The 21507-nt window shown below is 45.3% G+C and overlaps 1 protein-coding gene across 1 annotated transcript; it reads left to right on the top strand.

Moving 5' to 3' along the window:
• The first annotated feature begins 1689 nt into the window (after window positions 1-1689).
• Window positions 1690-19920, top strand: LOC110485228 (sodium/myo-inositol cotransporter 2). The gene is made up of 16 exons (XM_036941548.1): window positions 1690-1794; window positions 4389-4563; window positions 6656-6727; window positions 7038-7142; window positions 7541-7600; window positions 8141-8245; window positions 8421-8526; window positions 9070-9150; window positions 10486-10691; window positions 10980-11115; window positions 11247-11354; window positions 13328-13478; window positions 13607-13775; window positions 18436-18651; window positions 18901-19072; window positions 19369-19920. The coding sequence occupies exons 2-16, from the start codon at window positions 4435-4437 to the stop codon at window positions 19590-19592; spliced, it is 2040 nt and encodes a 679-aa protein (XP_036797443.1). The 5' UTR covers window positions 1690-1794; window positions 4389-4434; the 3' UTR covers window positions 19593-19920.
• Window positions 19921-21507: the final 1587 nt, after the last annotated feature.

Genomic DNA, 21507 nt, shown 5'->3' with positions numbered 1-21507 from the left:
ATTCATGTCACTGAGGGAGAGAGGGTAATGTAAAACGTTTACATTATGTCAGGATATGTCACTGAGGGAGAGAGGGTAATGTAAAACATTTACATTATGTCAGGATATGTCACTGAGGGAGAGAGGGTAATGTAAAACGTTTACATTATGTCAGGATATGTCACTGAGGGAGAGAGGGTAATGTATAACGTTTACATTATGTCAGGATATGTCACTGAGGGAGAGAGGGTAATGTATAACGTTTACATTATGTCAGGATATGTCACCGAGGGAGCGAGGGTAATGTATAATGTTTACATTATGTCAGGATATGTCACTGAGGGAGAGAGGGTAATGTAAAACGTTTATATTATGTCAGGATATGTCACTGAGGGAGAGAGGGTAATGTATAATGTTTACATTATGTCAGGATATGTCACTGAGGGAGAAAGGGTAATGTAAAACGTTTACATTATGTCAGGATATGTCACTGAGGGAGGGTAATGTAAAACGTTTACATTATGTCAGGATATGTCACTGAGGGAGAGAGGGTAATAATGTATAACGTTTACATTATGTCAGGATATGTCACTGAGGGAGAGAGGGTAATGTAAAACGTTTACATCATGTCAGGATATGTCACTGAGGGAGAGGGTAATGTATAACATTTACATTATGTCAGGATATGTCACTGAGGGAGAGAGGGTAATGTAAAACGTTTACATTATGTCAGGATATGTCACCGAGGGAGGGAGGGTAATGTAAAACGTTTACATTATGTCAGGATATGTCACCGAGGGAGGGAGGGTAATGTAAAACGTTTACATTATGTCAGGATATGTCACTGAGGGAGAGAGGGTAATGTATAATGTTTACATTATGTCCGGATATGTTATTGTTAGCCATCAGGGATCCAATGGGAGGAGAAGAGACACCGTCTGGTACCAGTCACCATGACAGCTGTGAGTTGGGGAGGAGTGAGCACTTTGGGGCAGAGGTCAGGTCAGATGAAGTGAGGAAGAACAGATATCACTAAGGTTCTGTCTAGCAACAGAGATGCACTGGCTGTTTGGATGTGTAGGAGGAGACTCAGCATAGGAGAACGGGTTAAATATCAGTGCTTGTGTGAATATGTTTTTGTCTGTTCAGCTGTTCGGTCCTTTGGGAAGAATGAACCTGGTTTAAGCTTTCATTGTGTCCATCAAGTTCTTATTCTGATAATTAGAACCCAACAACAGTTTTTAACAACCTGAGATATGTAAGTGATTTAGTAGTGGAAATGTCTGTGTGATCAATCAGTGAGATTGTTGTCTATTTTGCATTGATAAGAGTGCTATGAAAAATTGATAAGAGTGCTATGAGGAATTGTGAGCAAAAGGTTAGTACTGTAGAGTCTGAAGAGCTGTGGTCAGTGTAGTGACAGATCTAACTAAACTTATACTGTCTCACACACACACACACACACACACACACACACACACACACACACACACACACACACACACACACACACACACACACACACACACACACACACACACACACACACACACACACACACACACACACACACACACACACACACACACACACACACACACACACACACACACACACACACACACACACACACACACACACACTCTTACTTCACTGGTAATAAAACGTTAACATTTTAACCAGCTAGTGTTGTCTTATATAAGTAGACAGTGGAGTTTGATCCCCTGGTCAGAAAGGAGACCAACATACACCATGAGAACTGCTATAGGACCGGCCAACTGGAATTAAACCCTGAGTCTGACTACAAGCTGACAGGTAAGTACTGTAGGGTTCAGTACACTTAAATGCAAGGTGACTATTGTCCTTGAGTTAATGTTTGGTGTGAGGATGTTATATGAATGGTGTGAGGGAATTAAAACATGGACTGTAGTTAGTTGGTCTTTGGATAACACTTTACATCGTGGAGCTTCTCAGCATACACTGACTATACAAAATATGAACAAAATCTAAATACAAAAATCTCATTTTATTTTTCACATACACATGGTTAGCAGATGTTAATGCGAGTGTAGCAAAATGCTTGTGCTTCTAGTTCCGATAATAATATCTAACAAGCAATCTAACTGTTCCCCAACAACTACCTAATACACACAAATCTAAAAGGGGTGAAGGAGAATATGACCATATAAATATATGGATGAGCGATGGCTAAGCGGCATAGGCAATGTGCAATAGATGGTATAAAATACAGTATATACATACGAGTAATGTAGGATATGTAAACATGATTAAAGTGGCATTATTTAAAGGGGCATTGTTTTAAGTGACTAGTGATCCATTTGTTAATGTGGCCAGGGATCGGGTCTCCATGTAGGCAGCAGCCTCTCTGAGTCAGTGTTTGCTGTTTAGCAGTCTGATGGCCTTGAGCTAGAAGCTGCTCTTCAGTCTCTCGGTCCCAGCTTTGATGCACCTGTACTGACCTGCTCTTTCCATGACATAGACTGACCAGGTGAATCCAGGTGAAAGATATGATCCCTTATTGATGTCACTTGTTAAATCCACTTCAATCAGTGTAGATGAAAGGGAGGAGACAACTTAAATAAGGCTTGTTAAACCTTGAGACATGGATTGTGTATGTGTGCCATTCAGAGAAGGAATGGGCAAGACAAAACATTGAAGTGCCTTTGAACGAGGTATAGTAGCACCGGCTTGTGTCAACAGTTTCCCGTGTGTATCAAGAATGGTCCACCACCCAAAGGACATCCAGACAACTTGAAACAACTGTGGGAAGCATTGGAGTCAACATGGGCCAGCATCCCTGTGGAACGCTTTCAACACCTTGTAGAGTCCATGCCCCGACAAATTGAGACTAAGAATGAGGATAATGTATAAAATCCAGTCAGGGTCCAGTGAGTATAGTGTAAAACCTGGATAATGTATAAAGTCCGGTCAGGGTCCTGTGAGTATAGCGTAAAACCTGGATAATGTATAAAGTCCGGTCAGGGTCCTGTGAGTATAGCGTAAAACCTGAATATGTATGTGTAGAGTATGACTTACTCTAAAATGTTTTTTCTCCCCAATGTACACACAATACCCCATAATGACAAAGCAAAAAAAGGTTTCACTTTTTTTTTGCAACATAAAATAAACTGAAATATTACATTTACATAAGTATTCAGACCCTTTACTCAGTATTTTGTTGAAGCACTTTTGGCAGCGATTACAGCAACGAGTCTTCTCAGGTATGAAGCTACAATCTTCGTACACCTGTATTTGGGGAGTTCCTCCCAATCCTCTCACGCTTTATCAGATTGGATGGGGAGTGTCCCTGCACAGTTTTTTTCAGGTCTCTCCAAAGATGTTTGAACTGATTCAAGTCCAAGCTCTGGCTGGGCCACTCAAGGACATTCAGAGACTTGTCCTGTAGACAGTCCTGTGTTGTCTTGGCTGTGTGCTTAGGGTTGTCCTGTTGGAAGGTGAACCTTCACCCCAGTCTGAGGTCCTGAGAGCTCTGGAGCAGGTTTTCATCAAGGATCTCTCTATACTTTGCTCCGTTCATCTTTCCCTCGATCCTGACTAGTCTCCCAGTCCCTGCCACTGAAAAACATCACCACAGCATGATGTTGCCATCCCCATGCTTCACCGTAGGGATGGTGCCAGATTTCCTCCAGATGTGACGCTTGGCATTCAGGCCAAAGAGTTCAATCTTGGTTTCATCAGACCAGAGAATCTTGTTTCTCATGGTCTGAGAGTCCTTCAGGTGCCTTTTGGCAAACTCTACTGAGGAGTGGCTTCCGTCTGGCCACTCTACCATAAAGGCCTGATTGGTGGAGTGCTGCAGAGATGGTTGTCCTTTTTGGTGAATCAAGGTGAAAGCTATGATTCTTGGTCACCTGACCAAGGCCCTTCTCCCCCGATTGCTCAGTTTGACCGGGCGGTCAGCTCTAGGAAGAGTCTTGGTGGTTCCAAACTTCTTTCATTTAAGAATGATGGAGGCCACTGTGTTATTGAGGACCTTCAATGCTGCAGAAATGTTTTGGTACACTTCCCCAGAACTGTGCCTCGACACAATCCTGCCTCAGAGCTCTAAGGACAATTCCTTCCACCTTATGGCTTGGTTTTTGCTCTGACATGCACTGTCAACTGTGGGACCTTTTATAGACAGGTGTGTGTCTTTCCAAATCATGTCCAATCAATTGAATTGACCACAGGTGTACTCCAATCAAGTTGTAGAAACATCTCAAAGATGATCGATGGATGCAGGATGCACCTGAGCTCAATTTCGAGTCTCATAGCAAAGGGTCTGTATACTTATGTAAATAAGGTAATTCTGTGAATCTAGTGAATGGAGTGTTTGGAGGCTCTATTGTGATTAGAATCAACAATGACTACATTTCCCTCACCAGCAGAATACGCAATCACTCCCTGAGAATTCCAGTGACCTTTGACCCAAGTATGGCTACCACTCAGGGGACCACCGTGCCCCCCTCCCAATCCCCAGGTTTAGGTGTACCCACCCTGGTCACCATAGACATTGTGGTGCTCGTTGTCTACTTCCTCCTTGTACTGGCTGTGGGCCTCTGGGTAAGTAGGAGAAAATTTGGGAAAAGGCACCCTAATGGCATCCAAAATGTAACCCTATTCCTATGTAGCTGGCCAAAAGTAGTGCACTATATCAAATCAAATCAAATCAAATTTTATTTGTCACATACACATGGTTAGCAGATGTTAATGCGAGTGTAGCGAAATGCTTGTGCTTCTAGTTCCGACAATGCAGTAATAACAAGTAATCTAACTAACAATTCCAAAACTACTGTCTTGTACACAGTGTAAGGGGATAAAGAATATGTACATAAGGATATATGAATGAGTGATGGTACAGAGCAGCATAGGCAAGATACAGTAGATGGTATCGAGTACAGTATGTACAAATGAGATGAGTATGTAAACAAAGTGGCATAGTATAAAGTGGCTAGTGATACATGTATTACATAAGGATACCGTCGATGATATAGAGTACAGTATATACGTATGCATATGAGATGAATAATGTAGGGTAAGTAACATTTATATAAGGTAGCATTGTTTAAAGTGGCTAGTGATATATTTACATCATTTCCCATCAATTCCCATTATTAAAGTGGCTGGAGTTGAGTCAGTGTCAGTGTGTTGGCAGCAGCCACTCAGTGTTAGTGGTGGCTGTTTAACAGTCTGATGGCCTTGAGATAGAAGCTGTTTTTCAGTCTCTCGGTCCCAGCTTTGATGCACCTGTACTGACCTCGCCTTCTGGATGATAGCGGGGTGAACAGGCAGTGGCTCGGGTGGTTGATGTCCTTGATGATCTTTATGGCCTTCCTGTGACATCGGGTGGTGTAGGTGTCCTGTCCTAGTATAGGGATTAGGATTCCATTTCTAAATGATTTGATTTATTCCAGACACATCAGTAGCTCTGGTGAGATTGACTGAAACATGTCATGTGCTCTATTGGGATTTGTTTGGTTGTTGCTCTACAGTATATTCTTGCATCTCAATCTCAAAGTAGAGTTGTTCAACTTCAGTACACTTCTTCAGCACTCTCCTTTACTCCTTCAGCACACTAATTCAGCACACTCCTTCAGTACACTAATTCAGCACACTCCTTCAGTACACTTCTTCAGCACACTAATTCAGCACACTCCTTCAGTACACTTCTTCAGCACTCTCCTTTACTCCTTCAGCACACTAATTCAGCACACTCCTTCAGTACACTTCTTCAGCACTCTCCTTTACTCCTTCAGCACACTAATTCAGCACACTCCTTCAGTACACTAATTCAGCACACTCCTTCAGTACACTTCTTCAGCACACTAATTCAGCACACTCCTTCAGTACACTTCTTCAGCACTCTCCTTTACTCCTTCAGCACACTAATTCAGCACACTCCTTCAGTACACTTCTTCAGCACTCTCCTTTACTCCTTCAGCACACTAATTCAGCACACTCCTTCAGTACACTTCTTCAGCACTCTCCTTTACTCCTTCAGCACACTAATTCAGCACACTCCTTCAGTACACTTCTTCAGCACTCTCCTTTACTCCTTCAGCACACTAATTCAGCACACTCCTTCAGTACACTTCTTCAGCACTCTCCTTTACTCCTTCAGCACACTAATTCAGCACACTCTTTCAGTACACTAATTCAGCACACTCCTTCAGTACACTAATTCAGCACACTCCTTCAGTACACTAATTCAGCACACTCCTTCAGCACACTAATTCAGTACACTACTTCAGCACACTAATTCAGTACACTAATTCAGTACACTACTTCAGCACACTCCTTTACTCCTTCAGCACACTAATTCAGCACACTAATTCAGTACACTACTTCAGTACACTAATTCAGTACACTACTTCAGCACACTCCTTTACCCCTTCAGCACAGTAATTCAGCACATACCTTCAGTACACTAATTCAGCACACTCCTTCAGTACACTAATTCAGTACACTACTTTAGCACACTCCTTTACTCCTTCAGCACACTAATTCAGCACACACCTTCAGCACACTAATTCAGCACAATCCTTCAGTACACTAATTCAGTACACTCCTTCAGTACACTAATTCAGCACTCTCCTTCAGCACACATTAAAGTCTGAATAGAGAATGTGTGTAACAGTCAGTCCTTCCCTTCCAGTCCATGTGGAAAACCAAGCGGAGCACGGTGGATGGATACTTCCTGGCAGGAAAAAGCATGTCCTGGTGGCCGGTGAGTGAAAAGAAACAGAGATGTTGCTATGGAAACGACACACAAATGACATCCACTCAGTATGTTGAATGGATTCCAGATGTTTGATGCCAAGAGGAACCAGTGTTGATTTATTCCTCTTGTTCTGAATAGTCCAGGACCAAACCAGATGGAGAAACAAAGCAGTTCTTGTAATGTTATTGGGGTGGAACTGAGATTTTATATGGGGAGATATGAATACTTTACAATGGGGTTGGCTTAAAGTCAGACATTGTTGTATTGTCACTCACACATTCTCTCTCTCTTTATCTCTCTGACACTCTCTCTGCAGGTGGGCACCTCTCTGTTTGCCAGTAATGTGGGTAGCGGCCACTTCATGGGCCTGGCAGGCTCAGGAGCTGCAGCGGGCATCAGTGCTGTGGCATATGAGTGGAACGTAAGACGTATACATTTGGACATTATAATTCATTAGAAACTGGATGTGGATCTCTATTACAGATGCAGGATCTTAATTTGCTCACCCTGTTGCAGGAGAACGTTCCTGCAATGCAGGCAATTTAGGTTTAAAAAGGCTTCTGAAGTTTGGAATTTCCACTTAGAAATTTCAGACTGGATTTTTCCATCACGACAAATGTATCAACCTCTACATAAATGTTTATTATTACATACAATCCACACAATAATTCACATTTCCTGTTGCTACAGGAATAATTAAGACCCTACATCTGCACATGATTTTTGATAGGGCATATGGTTTAATGCAAACTTAAAAATATTACTTTTTTCATACTAAGCTTTGCATAAATCACAAGTATCGATGTCTCTGGTTGGCAGGGGATGCTGATGGTGCTGCTCTTGGGTTGGCTTTTCCTGCCCATCTATATCGCTTCCGGGGTGAGAGGTCAACACACACCTTTCTATCAGTCCACTGTCTGTACTACTGAAATATCACAAACCCACAAGTAGGCCTACTGAAATTATATGCAACATCGAGCCAAGTATTTCAGCGCTCAAATACCTCATTACAGGCGAGAAGATTTTATTGAATATTCCTCTCTGTTTACTGAGACACAACACTTTCCTCTCTGTGTACTGAGACACAACACTTCCCTCTCTGTGTACTGAGACACAACACTTTCCTCTCTGTGTACTGAGACACAACACTTTCCTCTCTGTGTACTGAGACACAACACTTCCCTCTCTGTGTACTGAGACACAACACTTCCCTTTCTGTGTACTGAGACACAACACTTCCCTCTCTGTGTACTGAGACACAACACTTCCCTCTCTGTGTACTGAGACACAACACTTCCCTCTCTGTGTACTGAGACACAACACTTCCCTCTCTGTGTACTGAGATACTTTAGATCACAGTGGTGATAACTTGTTCAATCATTCATCTTATGTCTGTTTCCCTGTATCCCTAACATGCAGGTGACAACCATGCCTGAATACTTGCAGAAGCGATTCGGGGGGAAGCGAATACAATTATTCATAGCTATTTTGTATTTATTCATTTACATCTTCACAAAGATATCGGTAAGTAAAGTCAAAACACTTCTATGTATCTCATCAGCTATTTACTTTCTCAATACAACATTGTTTTGGACGTGAATCTATTGAATGAATTGAGACCGCTTGCTCCGCTGCTGTGTGTGCGTCATGCGTGCATGCGTGCGTGTGTGTGTGTGTGTGTGTGTGTGTGTGTGTGCAGGTGGATATGTATGCTGGGGCAGTGTTTATTCAACAGGCCCTGCAATGGAACATCTATGTAGCTGTGGTGGTGCTTCTGCTCATCACTGCTCTCTACACTGTAACAGGTACCCTGCTATTCTCTCTCTCTCTCTCTCTCTCTCTCTCTCTCTCTCTCACTCACTGTCTCTCACTCTGTCTCTCTCTCTCTCTCTCTTTCTCTCTCAATTCAATTCAATTCAATTCAAGGGGCTTTATTGGCATGGGAAACATGTGTTAACATTGCCAAAGCAAGTGAGGTAGATAATATACAAAACTGAAATAATCAATCAAAATTATCAGTAAACATTACACATACAGAAGTTTCAAAACGATAAAGACATTACAATTGTCATATTATATACATATACAGTATATACAGTGTTTTAACAATGTACAAATAGTTAAAGTCTCTCTCTCTGTCTCTCTCACTCACTCTCTCACTCTTTCTCTCTCACTCTGTCTCTCTCTGTGTCTCTCTTTCTGTCTCTCTCTCTCTCTCTCACTCTCTCACTCATTTTCTCTCTCTATGTCCCTTTCTCTTTCACTCTCTTCCAAAACAATCATATTTTTCCTAAAGTCTACCAGTTCAAACATACAGCCTGGTTCAGTGTTGTGCTGTGTTGTTTCAGGTGGTCTGGCTGCTGTCATGTACACAGACGCTGCCCAGACTGGCATCATGTTGATAGGAGCACTTACCCTCATGGGCTTCAGTAAGTCTCTGCTTTGGTGCTGTGTTGATCGGTGGGTACTGTATACACTGAGTATACAAAACATTAGGAACACCTCCCTAATATTGAGTTGCCTTAGAACAGCCTCAATTCTTTGGGGTATGGACTCTACAAGGTGTTGAAAGCTTTCCACAGGGATGCTGGCCCATGTTGACTCCAAAGCTGCCCACAGTTGTGTCAAGTTGTCTGGATGTCCTTTGGGTAGTGGACCATTCTTGATACACACGGGAAACTGTTGAGCGTGAAAAACCCAGCAGCGTTGCAGTTCTTGACACAAAGCAGTGTGCCTGACACCTACTACCATCTACACTGATTGAGGTGGATTTAAGTGCCATCGATAATGGATCATAGCTGTCACGTGGTTAGACTATGTCATGGAAAGAGCAGGCGTCCCTAATGTTTTTTATACTCAGTGTATGATTCAAAGATAAATACTTTGTCTTTAATCAGAAAAACTTTCCAACTAGATTTTAGATTTCCTCAGTTATAGATTTTCATGTTTTTCACTCTCTGTATAGTTTATACTCTGTATAGTACAGTACAGGGCAGTACAGTACATGGCAGTACAGTACAGGGCAGTACAGTGCAGGGCAGTACAGGGCAGTACAGTACAGGGCAGTACAGGGCAGTACAGGGCATTACAGTACAGTACAGGGCAGTACAGGGCAGTACAGTACAGTACAGGGCAGTACAGTACAGTACAGGGCAGTACAGGGCAGTACAGGGCAGTACAGTACAGGGCAGTACAGGGCATTACAGTACAGGGCAGGGCAGGGCAGTACAGGACAGTACAGGGCAGGGCAGTACAGGGCAGTACAGGGCAGTACAGTACAGGGCAGTACAGGGCATTACAGTACAGTACAGGGCAGTACAGTACAGTACAGGGCAGTACAGGGCATTACAGTACAGGGCAGTACAGGGCATTACAGTACAGTACAGGGCAGTACAGTACAGTACAGGGCAGTACAGGGTATTAAAGTACAGTACAGGGCATTACAGTACAGTACAGGGCATTACAGTACAGTACAGGGCATTACAGTACAGTACAGGGCAGTACAGTACAGGGCAGTATTCATTGATTTAAATTATTTTTAAATCTATATTTATATTATATATATATTTATATTTATACAGTACATTACAGGGCAGTACAGGGGAGTACAGTACAGGGCAGTACAGTACAGGGCAGTACAGTGCAGTACAGTACAGTACAGTACAGTACAGTTAAGTACAGTACAGTACAGGGCAGTACAGTACAGTACAGGGCAGTGCAGTACAGTTTGCCTAACTGTCTAACTCTGCCCTACTCCTGTGGAGGTTTCGCTGAGGTGGGGGGCTGGAACGCCCTCCTAGAGGGGTATGCTACGGCCATCCCCTCTGTCCGTGTCCCTAACACCACATGTGGGATCCCCCGGGACGACGCCTTCCACCTGTTCCGTGACCCTGTGACCTCTGACCTGCCCTGGCCGGGCATCCTCCTGGGCATGTCCATACCCTCCATGTGGTACTGGTGCTCAGATCAGGTAACAGTGACACTGCTTAGGGACAGTCACTAGATGGCCAAGAGGAGAAGATCTGAGGTATCAGAATTGATACACCTTAAAGGGGAATGGAAACACTAGGCTTTAGAACACCATCTAACTTGAACTGTAAATCACCGTATTGGCATTGTTGCATCACTGACAGGAGAGTTTTGATTCACCTTAATAATAAAACAGATGGATTGGTTAAGTGCTCTATACACTTGGGAGGCACATTCAGTTGCTCTGTCAACAGTTCCAGTCACTGATTCTGTGTTGTGTTGTATCCAGGTGATAGTGCAGCGCTCCCTGTCTGCTAAGAACCTGCTCCATGCTAAAGGAGGCTCCCTGCTGGCTGCCTACCTCAAGATCCTGCCCTTCTTCATGATGGTCCTGCCCGGCATGATCAGCAGAATACTCTACCCAGGTACAATGTCCTAAGTGCAAGGCTTTGGCAGTAACACTAGAGAGGATACTGTACCTAGGTAAAACCTGCTGATACCACTATCAAACAAAGGAGAGACAGTATATTTACAGCAGCGTTGTTGTTGCGTCTAGACGAGGTGGCGTGTGGTGACCCTGAGGTGTGTACTGAGGTGTGTGGGAACCCAGTGGGCTGTTCAGACATCGCCTACGCCAAACTGGTCATGAAGCTACTGCCCTCAGGTGAGGAACTTTTCTTCTCTCTGTAACATGTTGTATATCTCCATCTGTCTTTGTCACTTCCTGTACACACAAACACCTTGTGGTATCCCAGGAGGTCTACCCCGGGGGATGGTAATAGAGGGGAGGTGGTGAGACGACGTTGGCTCCCTCTGCTGGGGATAAGGGAGCTGTGCACCCCGACACAGACAGCTCTAAGTGGAGGTAATTAGAGGAAAGTGCCAACCAGCCGTGGAGGCCAAATAAAAGGAGCCCGGGGGCACACCGTGGGGGAGAAGGGGGAGAGACCGACACCAAGCCACAGTAGAGAAGAAGGACCGAGCCAAACCTAAGTGATTTTCTTTGTTCTATTTATTTTCTGTCTTAGTAAAGTTGTTTTTGTGGACTAAAGTCTCCCTGTCTCTGTGTCACTCTCTGCACGCTCAACCCAACACCCCGCGGTTTACCTGCTGTGTGTTTCTTCCACTCTCTAGACCTGCTTCTGTGTTTTTTGTATTTTATCCCCCTTTTCATCTTATCCAATTACGATCTTGTCTCATCGCTGCAGCTCCCCTTGGGGCTCCGGAGAGGCGAAGGTCGAGTCATGTGTCCTCCTAAACATGACCCGCCAAACCACGCTTCTTAACACCTACCAGCTTAACCCAGAAGCCAACCGCACCAATGTGTCGGAGGAGATACTGTTCAACTGAAGACCGAGGTCAGCCTGCAGGCGCCCGGCCCGCCACAAGGAGTCGCTAGAGCGCGATGAACTAAGTAAAGCCCCCCACCCAAACCCTCCCCTAACGACGCTGGACAATCGTGCACCGCCCTATGGGACTCCCGGTCACGGCCGGTTGTGACACAGCCTGATTAAAAGTTACATTGAGATCTGATTGTATTCAGATCTTATAAGTGTAAACAAACAATATAAGGACACATGTTAGAGGCAGGTATAAACAGGGCTTCTGTCTCTTTCAAATATACACATATACACTTCATGCGATGCGTACTGCAGAGAACAATGGAAGAGAACAATTATCAGTGAATTATCACAGTGAATTATTGTAATATTTGTTTGTGTCAATTAATCCCATAAGGGATGTGTTGCCATCTGATGATTTGACAGGAAAATAAAATGTTGTTGAAATGTCATACACACATGTACATTCTCCCTCTTTCACTCTCTCTCTCTCCCATTTTCTCTCTCTGTGTACTCTTCATACTCCTGTCTCGCTCTGTACTCTCCATACTTCTGTCTTTCTCTCTGTACTCTCCATACTCCTGTCTCTCTCTCTCTCTCTCTGTGTACTCTCCATACTCCTGTCTCTCTCTGTACTCTCCATACTCCTCTCTCTCTCTCTGTGTACTCTCCATACTTCTGTCTCTCTCTGTACTCTCCATACTCCTCTCTCTCTCTCTCTCTGTGTACTCTCCATACTCGTCTCTCTCTCTCTCTCTCTCTCCCTCTGTGTACTCTCCATACTCCTGTCTCTCTGTACTCTCCATACTTCTGTCTCTCTCTCTCTCTCTCTGTGTGTACTCTCCATACTCCTGTCTCTCTCTCTGTACTCTCCATACTTATGTATCTCTGTACTCTCCATACTCCTCTCTCTCTCTCTCTCTCCCTGTGTACTCTCCATACTCCTGTCTCTCTCTCTCTGTGTACTCCCCATACTCCTGTCTCTCTCTGTGTACTCTCCATACTCCTGTCTCTCTTTCTGTGTACTCTCCATACTCCTGTCTCTCTCTCTCTCTCTGTACTCTCCATACTCGCTCTCTCTCCCTCGGTGTACTCCATACTCATGTCTCTCTCCCTCTGTGTACTCTCCATACTCCTGTCTCTCTCTCCCTCTCTCTCTGTGTACTCTCCATACTCCTGTCTCTCTCTGTGTGTACTCTCCATACTCCTGTCTCTCTCTCTCTCTGTACTCTCCATACTCCTGTCTCTCTCTGTGTGCACTCTCCATACTCCTGTCTCTCTCTCTCTTGCTCTCCAGGTCTGCGTGGTCTGATGATGGCGGTGATGATTGCTGCTCTCATGTCCTCCCTCACCTCCATCTTCAACAGCTCCAGCACCATCTTCACCATGGACCTGTGGAGGCATGTCCGGCCCCGAGCAACCGAGTGGGAACTCATGCTCGTGGGAAGGTATACATACACATGCACTCATACTCATGCATACACATACTCATGTATACACATACTCATGCATACACATACTCATGCATACACATACTCATGCTCGTGGGAAGGTACACATACACTATCCTCCTCAGGATGTTTGTGCTGGTTCTGGTGGTGGTGTCAGTGCTCTGGATCCCTGTGGTCCAGGCCAGTCAGGGAGGACAGCTGTTTATCTACATCCAGTCCATCAGTACCTATCTCCAGCCCCCTGTTTCCATCGTCTTCCTGACTGGATGCTTCTGGAAGAGGACCAATGAGAAGGTGTGCTTGTGTGTGTGTTGGGGGGGAGAATACAGAGTACAGTATGTGAGGTAGTGAAGGTGTCTGTAGTGAAGGTGTCTGTAGTGAAATTATCTATAGTGAAGGTGTCTGGTGAAAATGTGTGTAGTGAAGGTATTTGTAGTGAAAGTATGTGCAGTGAAAATATGTGCAGTGATGGTATGTGTAATGAAGGTACAGTGCCTTGCGAAAGTATTCGGCCCCCTTGAACTTTGCCACATTTTGCCACATTTCAGGCTTCAAACATAAAGATATAAAACTGTATATTTTTGTGAAGAATCAACAAAAAGTGGGACACAATCATGAAGTGGAACGACATTTATTGGATATTTCAAACTTTTTTAACAAATCAAAAACTGAAAAATTGGGCGTGCAAAATTATTCAGCCCCCTTAAGTTAATACTTTGTAGCGACACCTTTTGCTGCGATTACAGCTGTAAGTCGCTTGGGGTATGTCTCTATCAGTTTTGCACATCGAGAGACTGAAATGTTTTCCCATTCCTCCTTGCAAAACAGCTCGAGCTCAGTGAGGTTGGATGGAGAGCATTTGTGAACAGCAGTTTTCAGTTCTTTCCACAGATTCTCGATTGGATTCAGGTCTGGCCATTCTAACACCTGGATATGTTTATTTTTGAACCATTCCATTGTAGATTTTGCTTTATGTTTTGGATCATTGTCTTGTTGGAAGACAAATCTCCGTCCCAGTCTCAGGTCTTTTGCAGACTCCATCAGGTTTTCTTCCAGAATAGTCCTGTATTTGGCTCCATCCATCTTCCCATCAATTTTAACCATCTTCCCTGTCCCTGCTGAAGAAAAGCAGGCCCAAACCATGATGCTGCCACCACCATGTTTGACAGTGGGGATAATGTGTTCAGGGTGATGAGCTGTGTTGCTTTTACGCCAAACATAACGTTTTGCATTGTTGCCAAAAAGTTCAATTATGGTTTCATCTGACCAGAGCACCTTCTTCCACATGTTTGGTGTGTCTCCCAGGTGGCTTGTGGCAAACTTTAAACAACACTTTTTATGGATATCTTTAAGAAATGGCTTTCTTCTTGCCACTCTTCCATAAAGGCCAGATTTGTGCAATATACGACTGATTGTTGTCCTATGGACAGAGTCTCCCACCTCAGCTGTAGATCTCTGCAGTTCATCCAGAGTGATCATGGGCCTCTTGGCTGCATCTCTGATCAGTCTTCTCCTTGTATGAGCTGAAAGTTTAGAGGGACGGCCAGGTCTTGGTAGATTTGCAGTGGTCTGATACTCCTTCCATTTCAATATTATCGCTTGCACAGTGCTCCTTGGGATGTTTAAAGCTTGGGAAATCTTTTTGTATCCAAATCCGGCTTTAAACTTCTTCACAACAGTATCTCGGACCTGCCTGGTGTGTTCCTTGTTCTTCATGATGCTCTCTGCGCTTTTAACGGACCTCTGAGCCTATCACAGTGCAGGTGCATTTATACGGAGACTTGATTACACACAGGTGGATTGTATTTATCATCATTAGTCATTTAGGTCAACATTGGATCATTCAGAGATCCTCACTGAACTTCTGGAGAGAGTTTGCTGCACTGAAAGTAAAGGGGCTGAATAATTTTGCACGCCCAATTTTTCAGTTTTTGATTTGTTAAAAAAGTTTTAAATATCCAATAAATGTCGTTCCACTTCATGATTGTGTCCCACTTGTTGTTGATTCTTCACCAAAAAATACAGTTTTATATCTTTATGTTTGAAGCCTGAAATGTGGCTAAAGGTCGCAAAGTTCAAGGGGGCCGAATACTTTTGCAAGGCACTGTATGTGTAGTGAAAGTGTGTGTAGTGAAAGTGTGTGTAGTGAAAATGTGTGTAGTGAAGGTATATGTAGTGTGTAGTGAATTTGTGTAGTGAAAGTGTGTGTAGTGAAAATGTGTGTAGTGAAATTATTTGTAGTGGAGGTTTGTATAGTGAAAGTATGTGTAGTGAAGCTGTCTGTAGTGAAGTTTTGTGTAGTGAAATAGTGTGTAGTGAAGGTGTCTGTAGTGAAGTTTTGTGTAGTGAAATAGTGTGTAGTGAAGGTGTCTGTAGGGAAGGTATGTAGGTGTGTGTAGTGAAAGGGTGTGTAGTGAAGGTGTCTGTAGGGAAGGTGTCTGTGGGGATTTGTAGTGAAGGTGTGTGTAGTGAACATGTCTGTAGTGAAAGTACAGTACTAGTCAAAGGTTTGGACACAAACTACTCATTCAAGGGGTTTTCTTTCTTTATTTCAATATTGTAGAATGATAGTGAAGACATCAAAACTATGAAATAACACATACATCATGTCGTAACCAAAAAAGTGTTAAACAAATCCAAATCTATTTTATATTTGAGATTCCCACATATGCTAAGCACTTGTTGGCTGCTTGGGTCCAAATCTTCCCAAATAATCTCAATTGGGTTGAGGTCGGGTGATTGTGGAGGCCAGGTCATATGATGCCGCACTCCATCACTCTCCTTCTCGGTCAAATAGCCTTTACAAAGTGTTGGGTCATTGTCCTGTTGAAAAACAAATTATGGTAGCCATGCTGGTTAAGTGTGCCTTGAATTCTAAATAAATCACTGACAGTGTCACCAGCAAAGCACCCCCACACCATCACACCTCCTCCTCCATGCTTCACAATGGGAACCACACATGCGGAGAGCATCCGTTCACTAATCTGCCTCTCACAAAGACACTGCGGTTGGAACCAAAAATCAAAAATTTGGACTCAAACCAAAAGACACATTTCCATGGTCGAATGTAAATTGCTCATGTTTCTTTGCCCAAGCAAGCCTCTTCTTATTATTGGTGTACTTTAGTACTGGTTTCTTTGCAGCAATTCGACCATGAAGGCCTGATTCACACAGTCTCCTCTGAACAGTTGATGTTGAGATCTGTCTGTTATTTGAACTCTGTGAAGCTGGTAACTAATGAACGTATCCTCTGTAGCAGAAGTAACTCTGGGTCTTCCTTTCCTGTGGTGGTCCTCATGAGAGACAGTTTCATCTTAGAGCTGGATGGTTTTTGCGACTGCACAGTTCCGTATTGACTGACCTTCATGTCTTAATGTAATGATGGACTGTCCTTTCTCTTTGCTTATTTGAGCTCTTCTTGCCATAATATGGACTTGGTCTTTTACCAAATAGGGTTATCTTCTGTATACCACCCCTGCCTTGTCACAACACAACTGATTGGCTCAAATGCATTAAGGAAAGAAACTCCACAAATTAACTTAACAAGGCACACCTGTAGTGAAGGTGTGTGAAGTGAAAGTGTCTGTAGTGAAGGTGTGTGAAGTGAATCAAATCAAATCAAATCAAATCAAATTTTATTTGTCACATACACATGGTTAGCAGATGTTAATGCGAGTGTAGCGAAATGCTTGTGCTTCTAGTTCCGACAATGCAGTAATAACAAGTAATCTAACTAACAATTCCAAAACTACTGTCTTGTACACAGTGTAAGGGGATAAAGAATATGTACATAAGGATATATGAATGAGTGATGGTACAGAGCAGTATAGGCAAGATACAGTAGATGGTATCGGGTACAGTATGTACAAATGAGATGAGTATGTAAACAAAGTGGCATAGTATAGTATAAAGTGGCTAGTGATACATGTATTACATAAGGATACCGTCGATGATATAGAGTACAGTATATACGTATGCATATGAGATGAATAATGTAGGGTAAGTAACATTTATATAAGGTAGCATTGTTTAAAGTGGCTAGTGATATATTTACATCATTTCCCATCAATTCCCATTATTAAAGTGGCTGGAGTTGAGTCAGTGTCAGTGTGTTGGCAGCAGCCACTCAGTGTTAGTGGTGGCTGTTTAACAGTCTGATGGCCTTGAGATAGAAGCTGTTTTTCAGTCTCTCGGTCCCAGCTTTGATGCACCTGTACTGACCTCGCCTTCTGGATGATAGCGGGGTGAACAGGCAGTGGCTCGGGTGGTTGATGTCCTTGATGATCTTTATGGCCTTCCTGTGACATCGGGTGGTGTAGGTGTCCTGGAGGGCAGGTAGTTTGCCCCCGGTGATGCGTTGTGCAGACCTCACTACCCTCTGGAGAGCCTTACGGTTGAGGGCGGTGCAGTTGCCATACCAGGCGGTGATACAGCCCGCCAGGATGCTCTCGATTGTGCATCTGTAGAAGTTTGTGAGTGCTTTTGGTGACAAGCCGAATTTCTTCAGCCTCCTGAGGTTGAAGAGGCGCTGCTGCGCCTTCTTCACGATGCTGTCTGTGTGAGTGGACCAATTCAGTTTGTCTGTGATGTGTATGCCGAGGAACTTAAAACTTGCTACCCTCTCCACTACTGTTCCATCGATGTGGATAGGGGGGTGTTCCCTCTGCTGTTTCCTGAAGTTCCTGAAGGTGTCTGTAGTGAAGGTGTGTATAGTGAAGGTGTGTGAAGTGAAGGTGTCTGTAGTGAAGGTGTGTGTGGTGAAGGTGTCTGTAGTGAAGGTGTCTGTAGTGAAGGTGTCTGTAGTGAAGGTAAGTGTTTGCATCTGAAAATAGGCTTACTTGGTTTTTCACCTACAGGGATGAAATGCTACTCAATTTGCAATCAGATTGCAGTAAAAGTCAGATGTATTGAAAGATGATGTAGAGATGAAATGTCCCTCCTTTGTGTTCTGCAGGGGGCTTTCTGGGGCCTGTTCCTGGGCCTACTGGTGGGCGGTGTGAGGATGGCCCTAGACTTTATCTATCCCTCACCACTGTGTTACCAGGAGGACAGCAGGCCTGATGTGGTGAAACATGTCCACTACCTCTACTTCTCCACCGTGCTGTCTCTGCTGACCCTGGTGGTGGTGGTGGGGGTCAGCCTGGCCACGGAGAAACCCCGCCCAGAGCAGGTGAGGGGAGGCTGGGGAGTGCTACTAAACCAGAGCTGAAATACAGTATCTTGATAGTGATTGTGATGGCAATTGTATATAATTGTATAAACCTATTGATTTCAACGACACTGTGATAAATTAAGAATTTGCATCTACAGTACTGTCTAAATCAAATATAAACTTGAGATAGACAGTGTAATAAATGTGAGCACGATATGGCCTATCACTAACCGTTGCTGTGTCTGTGTTGTTGTTGCTACGGAACAGATCAGCCGCCTCACCTGGTTCACCAGATTTGATAAGGTGGAGAAGAGCAGTGGAGCTTTAGAGACAGTAGAGACTGTGACTAGTGCTACAGAGACCGAGGAGAGTGCAGAGCAGGAGATAGAAGACAGAGAGCAGGAGAAGGCTAACGGAGAGACACACCTTCAGAGGAAAGGTGGGTAGTGTTGTCCCTTTTTAGGTAGCAGTAGGTTAATACTGGTAAGTTGCTTCAACAATACTAAGGACCATGATTCATACAATACTCACAATCCCAGTGCTTGAAGTGGACTGAAATAGGTGCCAGCACTCATTTTGGGTGCCAGTACTGTTTATATTTAGGTGCAGGAATATTTTTAAGACAGCAATATTCTATAAGATGCCGGTACTCATAACTGAGGCGCCAGTACAGGTGTGTTCCAGTCCAAGTCAAACACTGCTCATACGCATATACCCACACTTCTCTCTCCCCAGTCTCCTCAGAAGCCAGTGTGAGGAGCCAGTCCAGGCTGAAGGCCGCCCTCTACTGGCTGTGTGGGATGGAGCGGCAAAAGGAGGGTGACAGCGCCCCACAACCCCCTCTTCTTCTCGACCCCGCTAGCTCTCTGGAAGAGGACCCATGCCTTAGCCACGTGGTCGACGCCAACCTCATCATCTGCCTCTCCATCGCCGTCTTTATCATTGGCTACTGGGCCTAGTGAGGAATTCTCAACAGCCAATGATATTGGCAGGGACAGGTGGTGCTTGGCCATTGCTGCAGCATCATCGGAGAGCTGCTGAAGTGTCACAGCAAAGGCTGTTATTTATTATTGTATAATAGCAATGTATAGTTTTTTTTAACCCCTCCACCCCCCCCCCTCTCTTCAGAGGACAAATATCTTCATTTTGTTTTTACAGAATTTTTTGCTACATACACATACATTTGACATGCATATTACTTTTATATAAAGCAGTCACAAAACAATAATATATTACCACACACTCTTTAATCCCACCCCTCAGCCACTCTCAGCCACTCTCAGCCCAACCCTCAGCCACTCTCAGCCCAACCCTCAGCCACTCTCAGCCCAACCCTCAGCCACTCTCAGCCCAACCCTCAGCCACTCTCAACCCATCCCACCCCTCAGCTACTCTCAGCCCAACCCTCAGTCACTCTCAGCCCAACCCTCAGCCACTCTCAGCCCATACCACCCCTCAGCTACTCTCAGCCCATCCCAACCCTCAGCTACTCTCAGCCCATCCCAACCCTCAGCCAGTCTCAGCCCATCCCACCCCTCAGCCACTCTCAGCCACTCTCAGCCCATCCCACCCCTCAGCCAGTCTCAGCCCATCCCACCCCTCAGCCACTCTCAGCCCATCCCATCCCACCCCTCAGCCACTCTCAGCCCATCCCACCCCTCAGCCCATCCCAACACTCAGCTACTCTCAGCCCAACCCTCAGTCACTCTCAGCCCAACCCTCAGCCACTCTCAGCCCATCCCACCCCTCAGCTACTCTCAGCCCATCCCAACCCTCAGCTACTCTCAGCCCATCCCAACCCTCAGCCAGTCTCAGCCCATCCCACCCCTCAGCCACTCTCAGCCCATCCCACCCCTCAGCCACTCTCAGCCCATCCCACCCCTCAGCCAGTCTCAGCCCATCCCACCCCTCAGCCCATCCCATCCCACCCCTCAGCCACTCTCAGCCCATCCCACCCCTCAGCCCATCCCAACCCTCAGCTACTCTCAGCCCATCCCAACCCTCAGCCACTATCAGCCCATCCCACCCCTCAGCCACTCTCAGCCCATCCCATCCCACCCCTCAGCCCATCCCACCCCTCAACCACTCTCAGCCCATCCCAACCCTCAGCCACTCTCAGCCCTTCCCACCCCTCAGCCACTCTGTTCATCCCAACTCTCAGCCCTTCCCACCCCTCAGCCACTCTCAGCCCATCCCAACCCTCAGCCACTCTCAGCCCTTCCCACCCCTCAGCCACTCTGTTCATCCCAACTCTCAGCCCTTCCCACCCCTCAGCTACTCTCAGCCCATCCCAACTTTCAGCCCATCCCACCCCTCAGCCACTCTCAGCCCATCCCACCCCTCAGCCCATCCCAACCCTCAGCTACTCTCAGCCCATCCCAACCCTCAGCCACTCTCAGCCCATCCCACCCCTCAGCCACTCTCAGCCCATCTCATCCCACCCCTCAGCCCATCCCACCCCTCAACCACTCTCAGCCAATCCCAACCCTCAGCCACTCTCAGCCCTTCCCACCCCTCAGCCACTCTGTTCATCCCAACTCTCAGCCCTTCCCACCCCTCAGCCACTCTCAGCCCATCCCAACCCTCAGCCACTCTCAGCCCTTCCCACCCCTCAGCCACTCTGTTCATCCCAACTCTCAGCCCTTCCCACCCCTCAGCTACTCTCAGCCCATCCCAACTTTCAGCCCATCCCACCCCTCAGCCACTCTCAGCCCATCCCACCCCTCAGCCACTCTCAGCCCATCCCAACACTCAGCCCATCCCACCCCTCAGCCACTCTCAGCCCATCCCAGCCCTCAGCCACTCTCAGCCCACCCCAACCCTCAGCCACTCTCAGCCCATCCCAACCCTCAGCTACTCTCAGCCCATCCCAAC

The sequence above is a fragment of the Oncorhynchus mykiss genome, chromosome 13, assembly GCF_013265735.2.
Source record: "Oncorhynchus mykiss isolate Arlee chromosome 13, USDA_OmykA_1.1, whole genome shotgun sequence".
NCBI classification, from domain to species: Eukaryota; Metazoa; Chordata; class Actinopteri; order Salmoniformes; family Salmonidae; genus Oncorhynchus; species Oncorhynchus mykiss.
The sequence above is the reverse complement of the archived record's forward strand: the minus strand, read 5'-3'. Positions and strand labels throughout refer to the sequence as shown.

Excerpts from the sequence above, each read along its gene's own strand:
- LOC110485228 (XM_036941548.1), top strand. The coding sequence starts at position 4,435 with ATGGCTACCACTCAGGGGACCACCGTGCCCCCCTCCCAATCCCCAGGT. Across the intron at positions 7,601-8,140 it reads CCATCTATATCGCTTCCGGG|GTGACAACCATGCCTGAATA; the intron begins GTGAGAGGTCAA and ends CCTAACATGCAG. Across the intron at positions 18,652-18,900 it reads AGAAACCCCGCCCAGAGCAG|ATCAGCCGCCTCACCTGGTT; the intron begins GTGAGGGGAGGC and ends GCTACGGAACAG.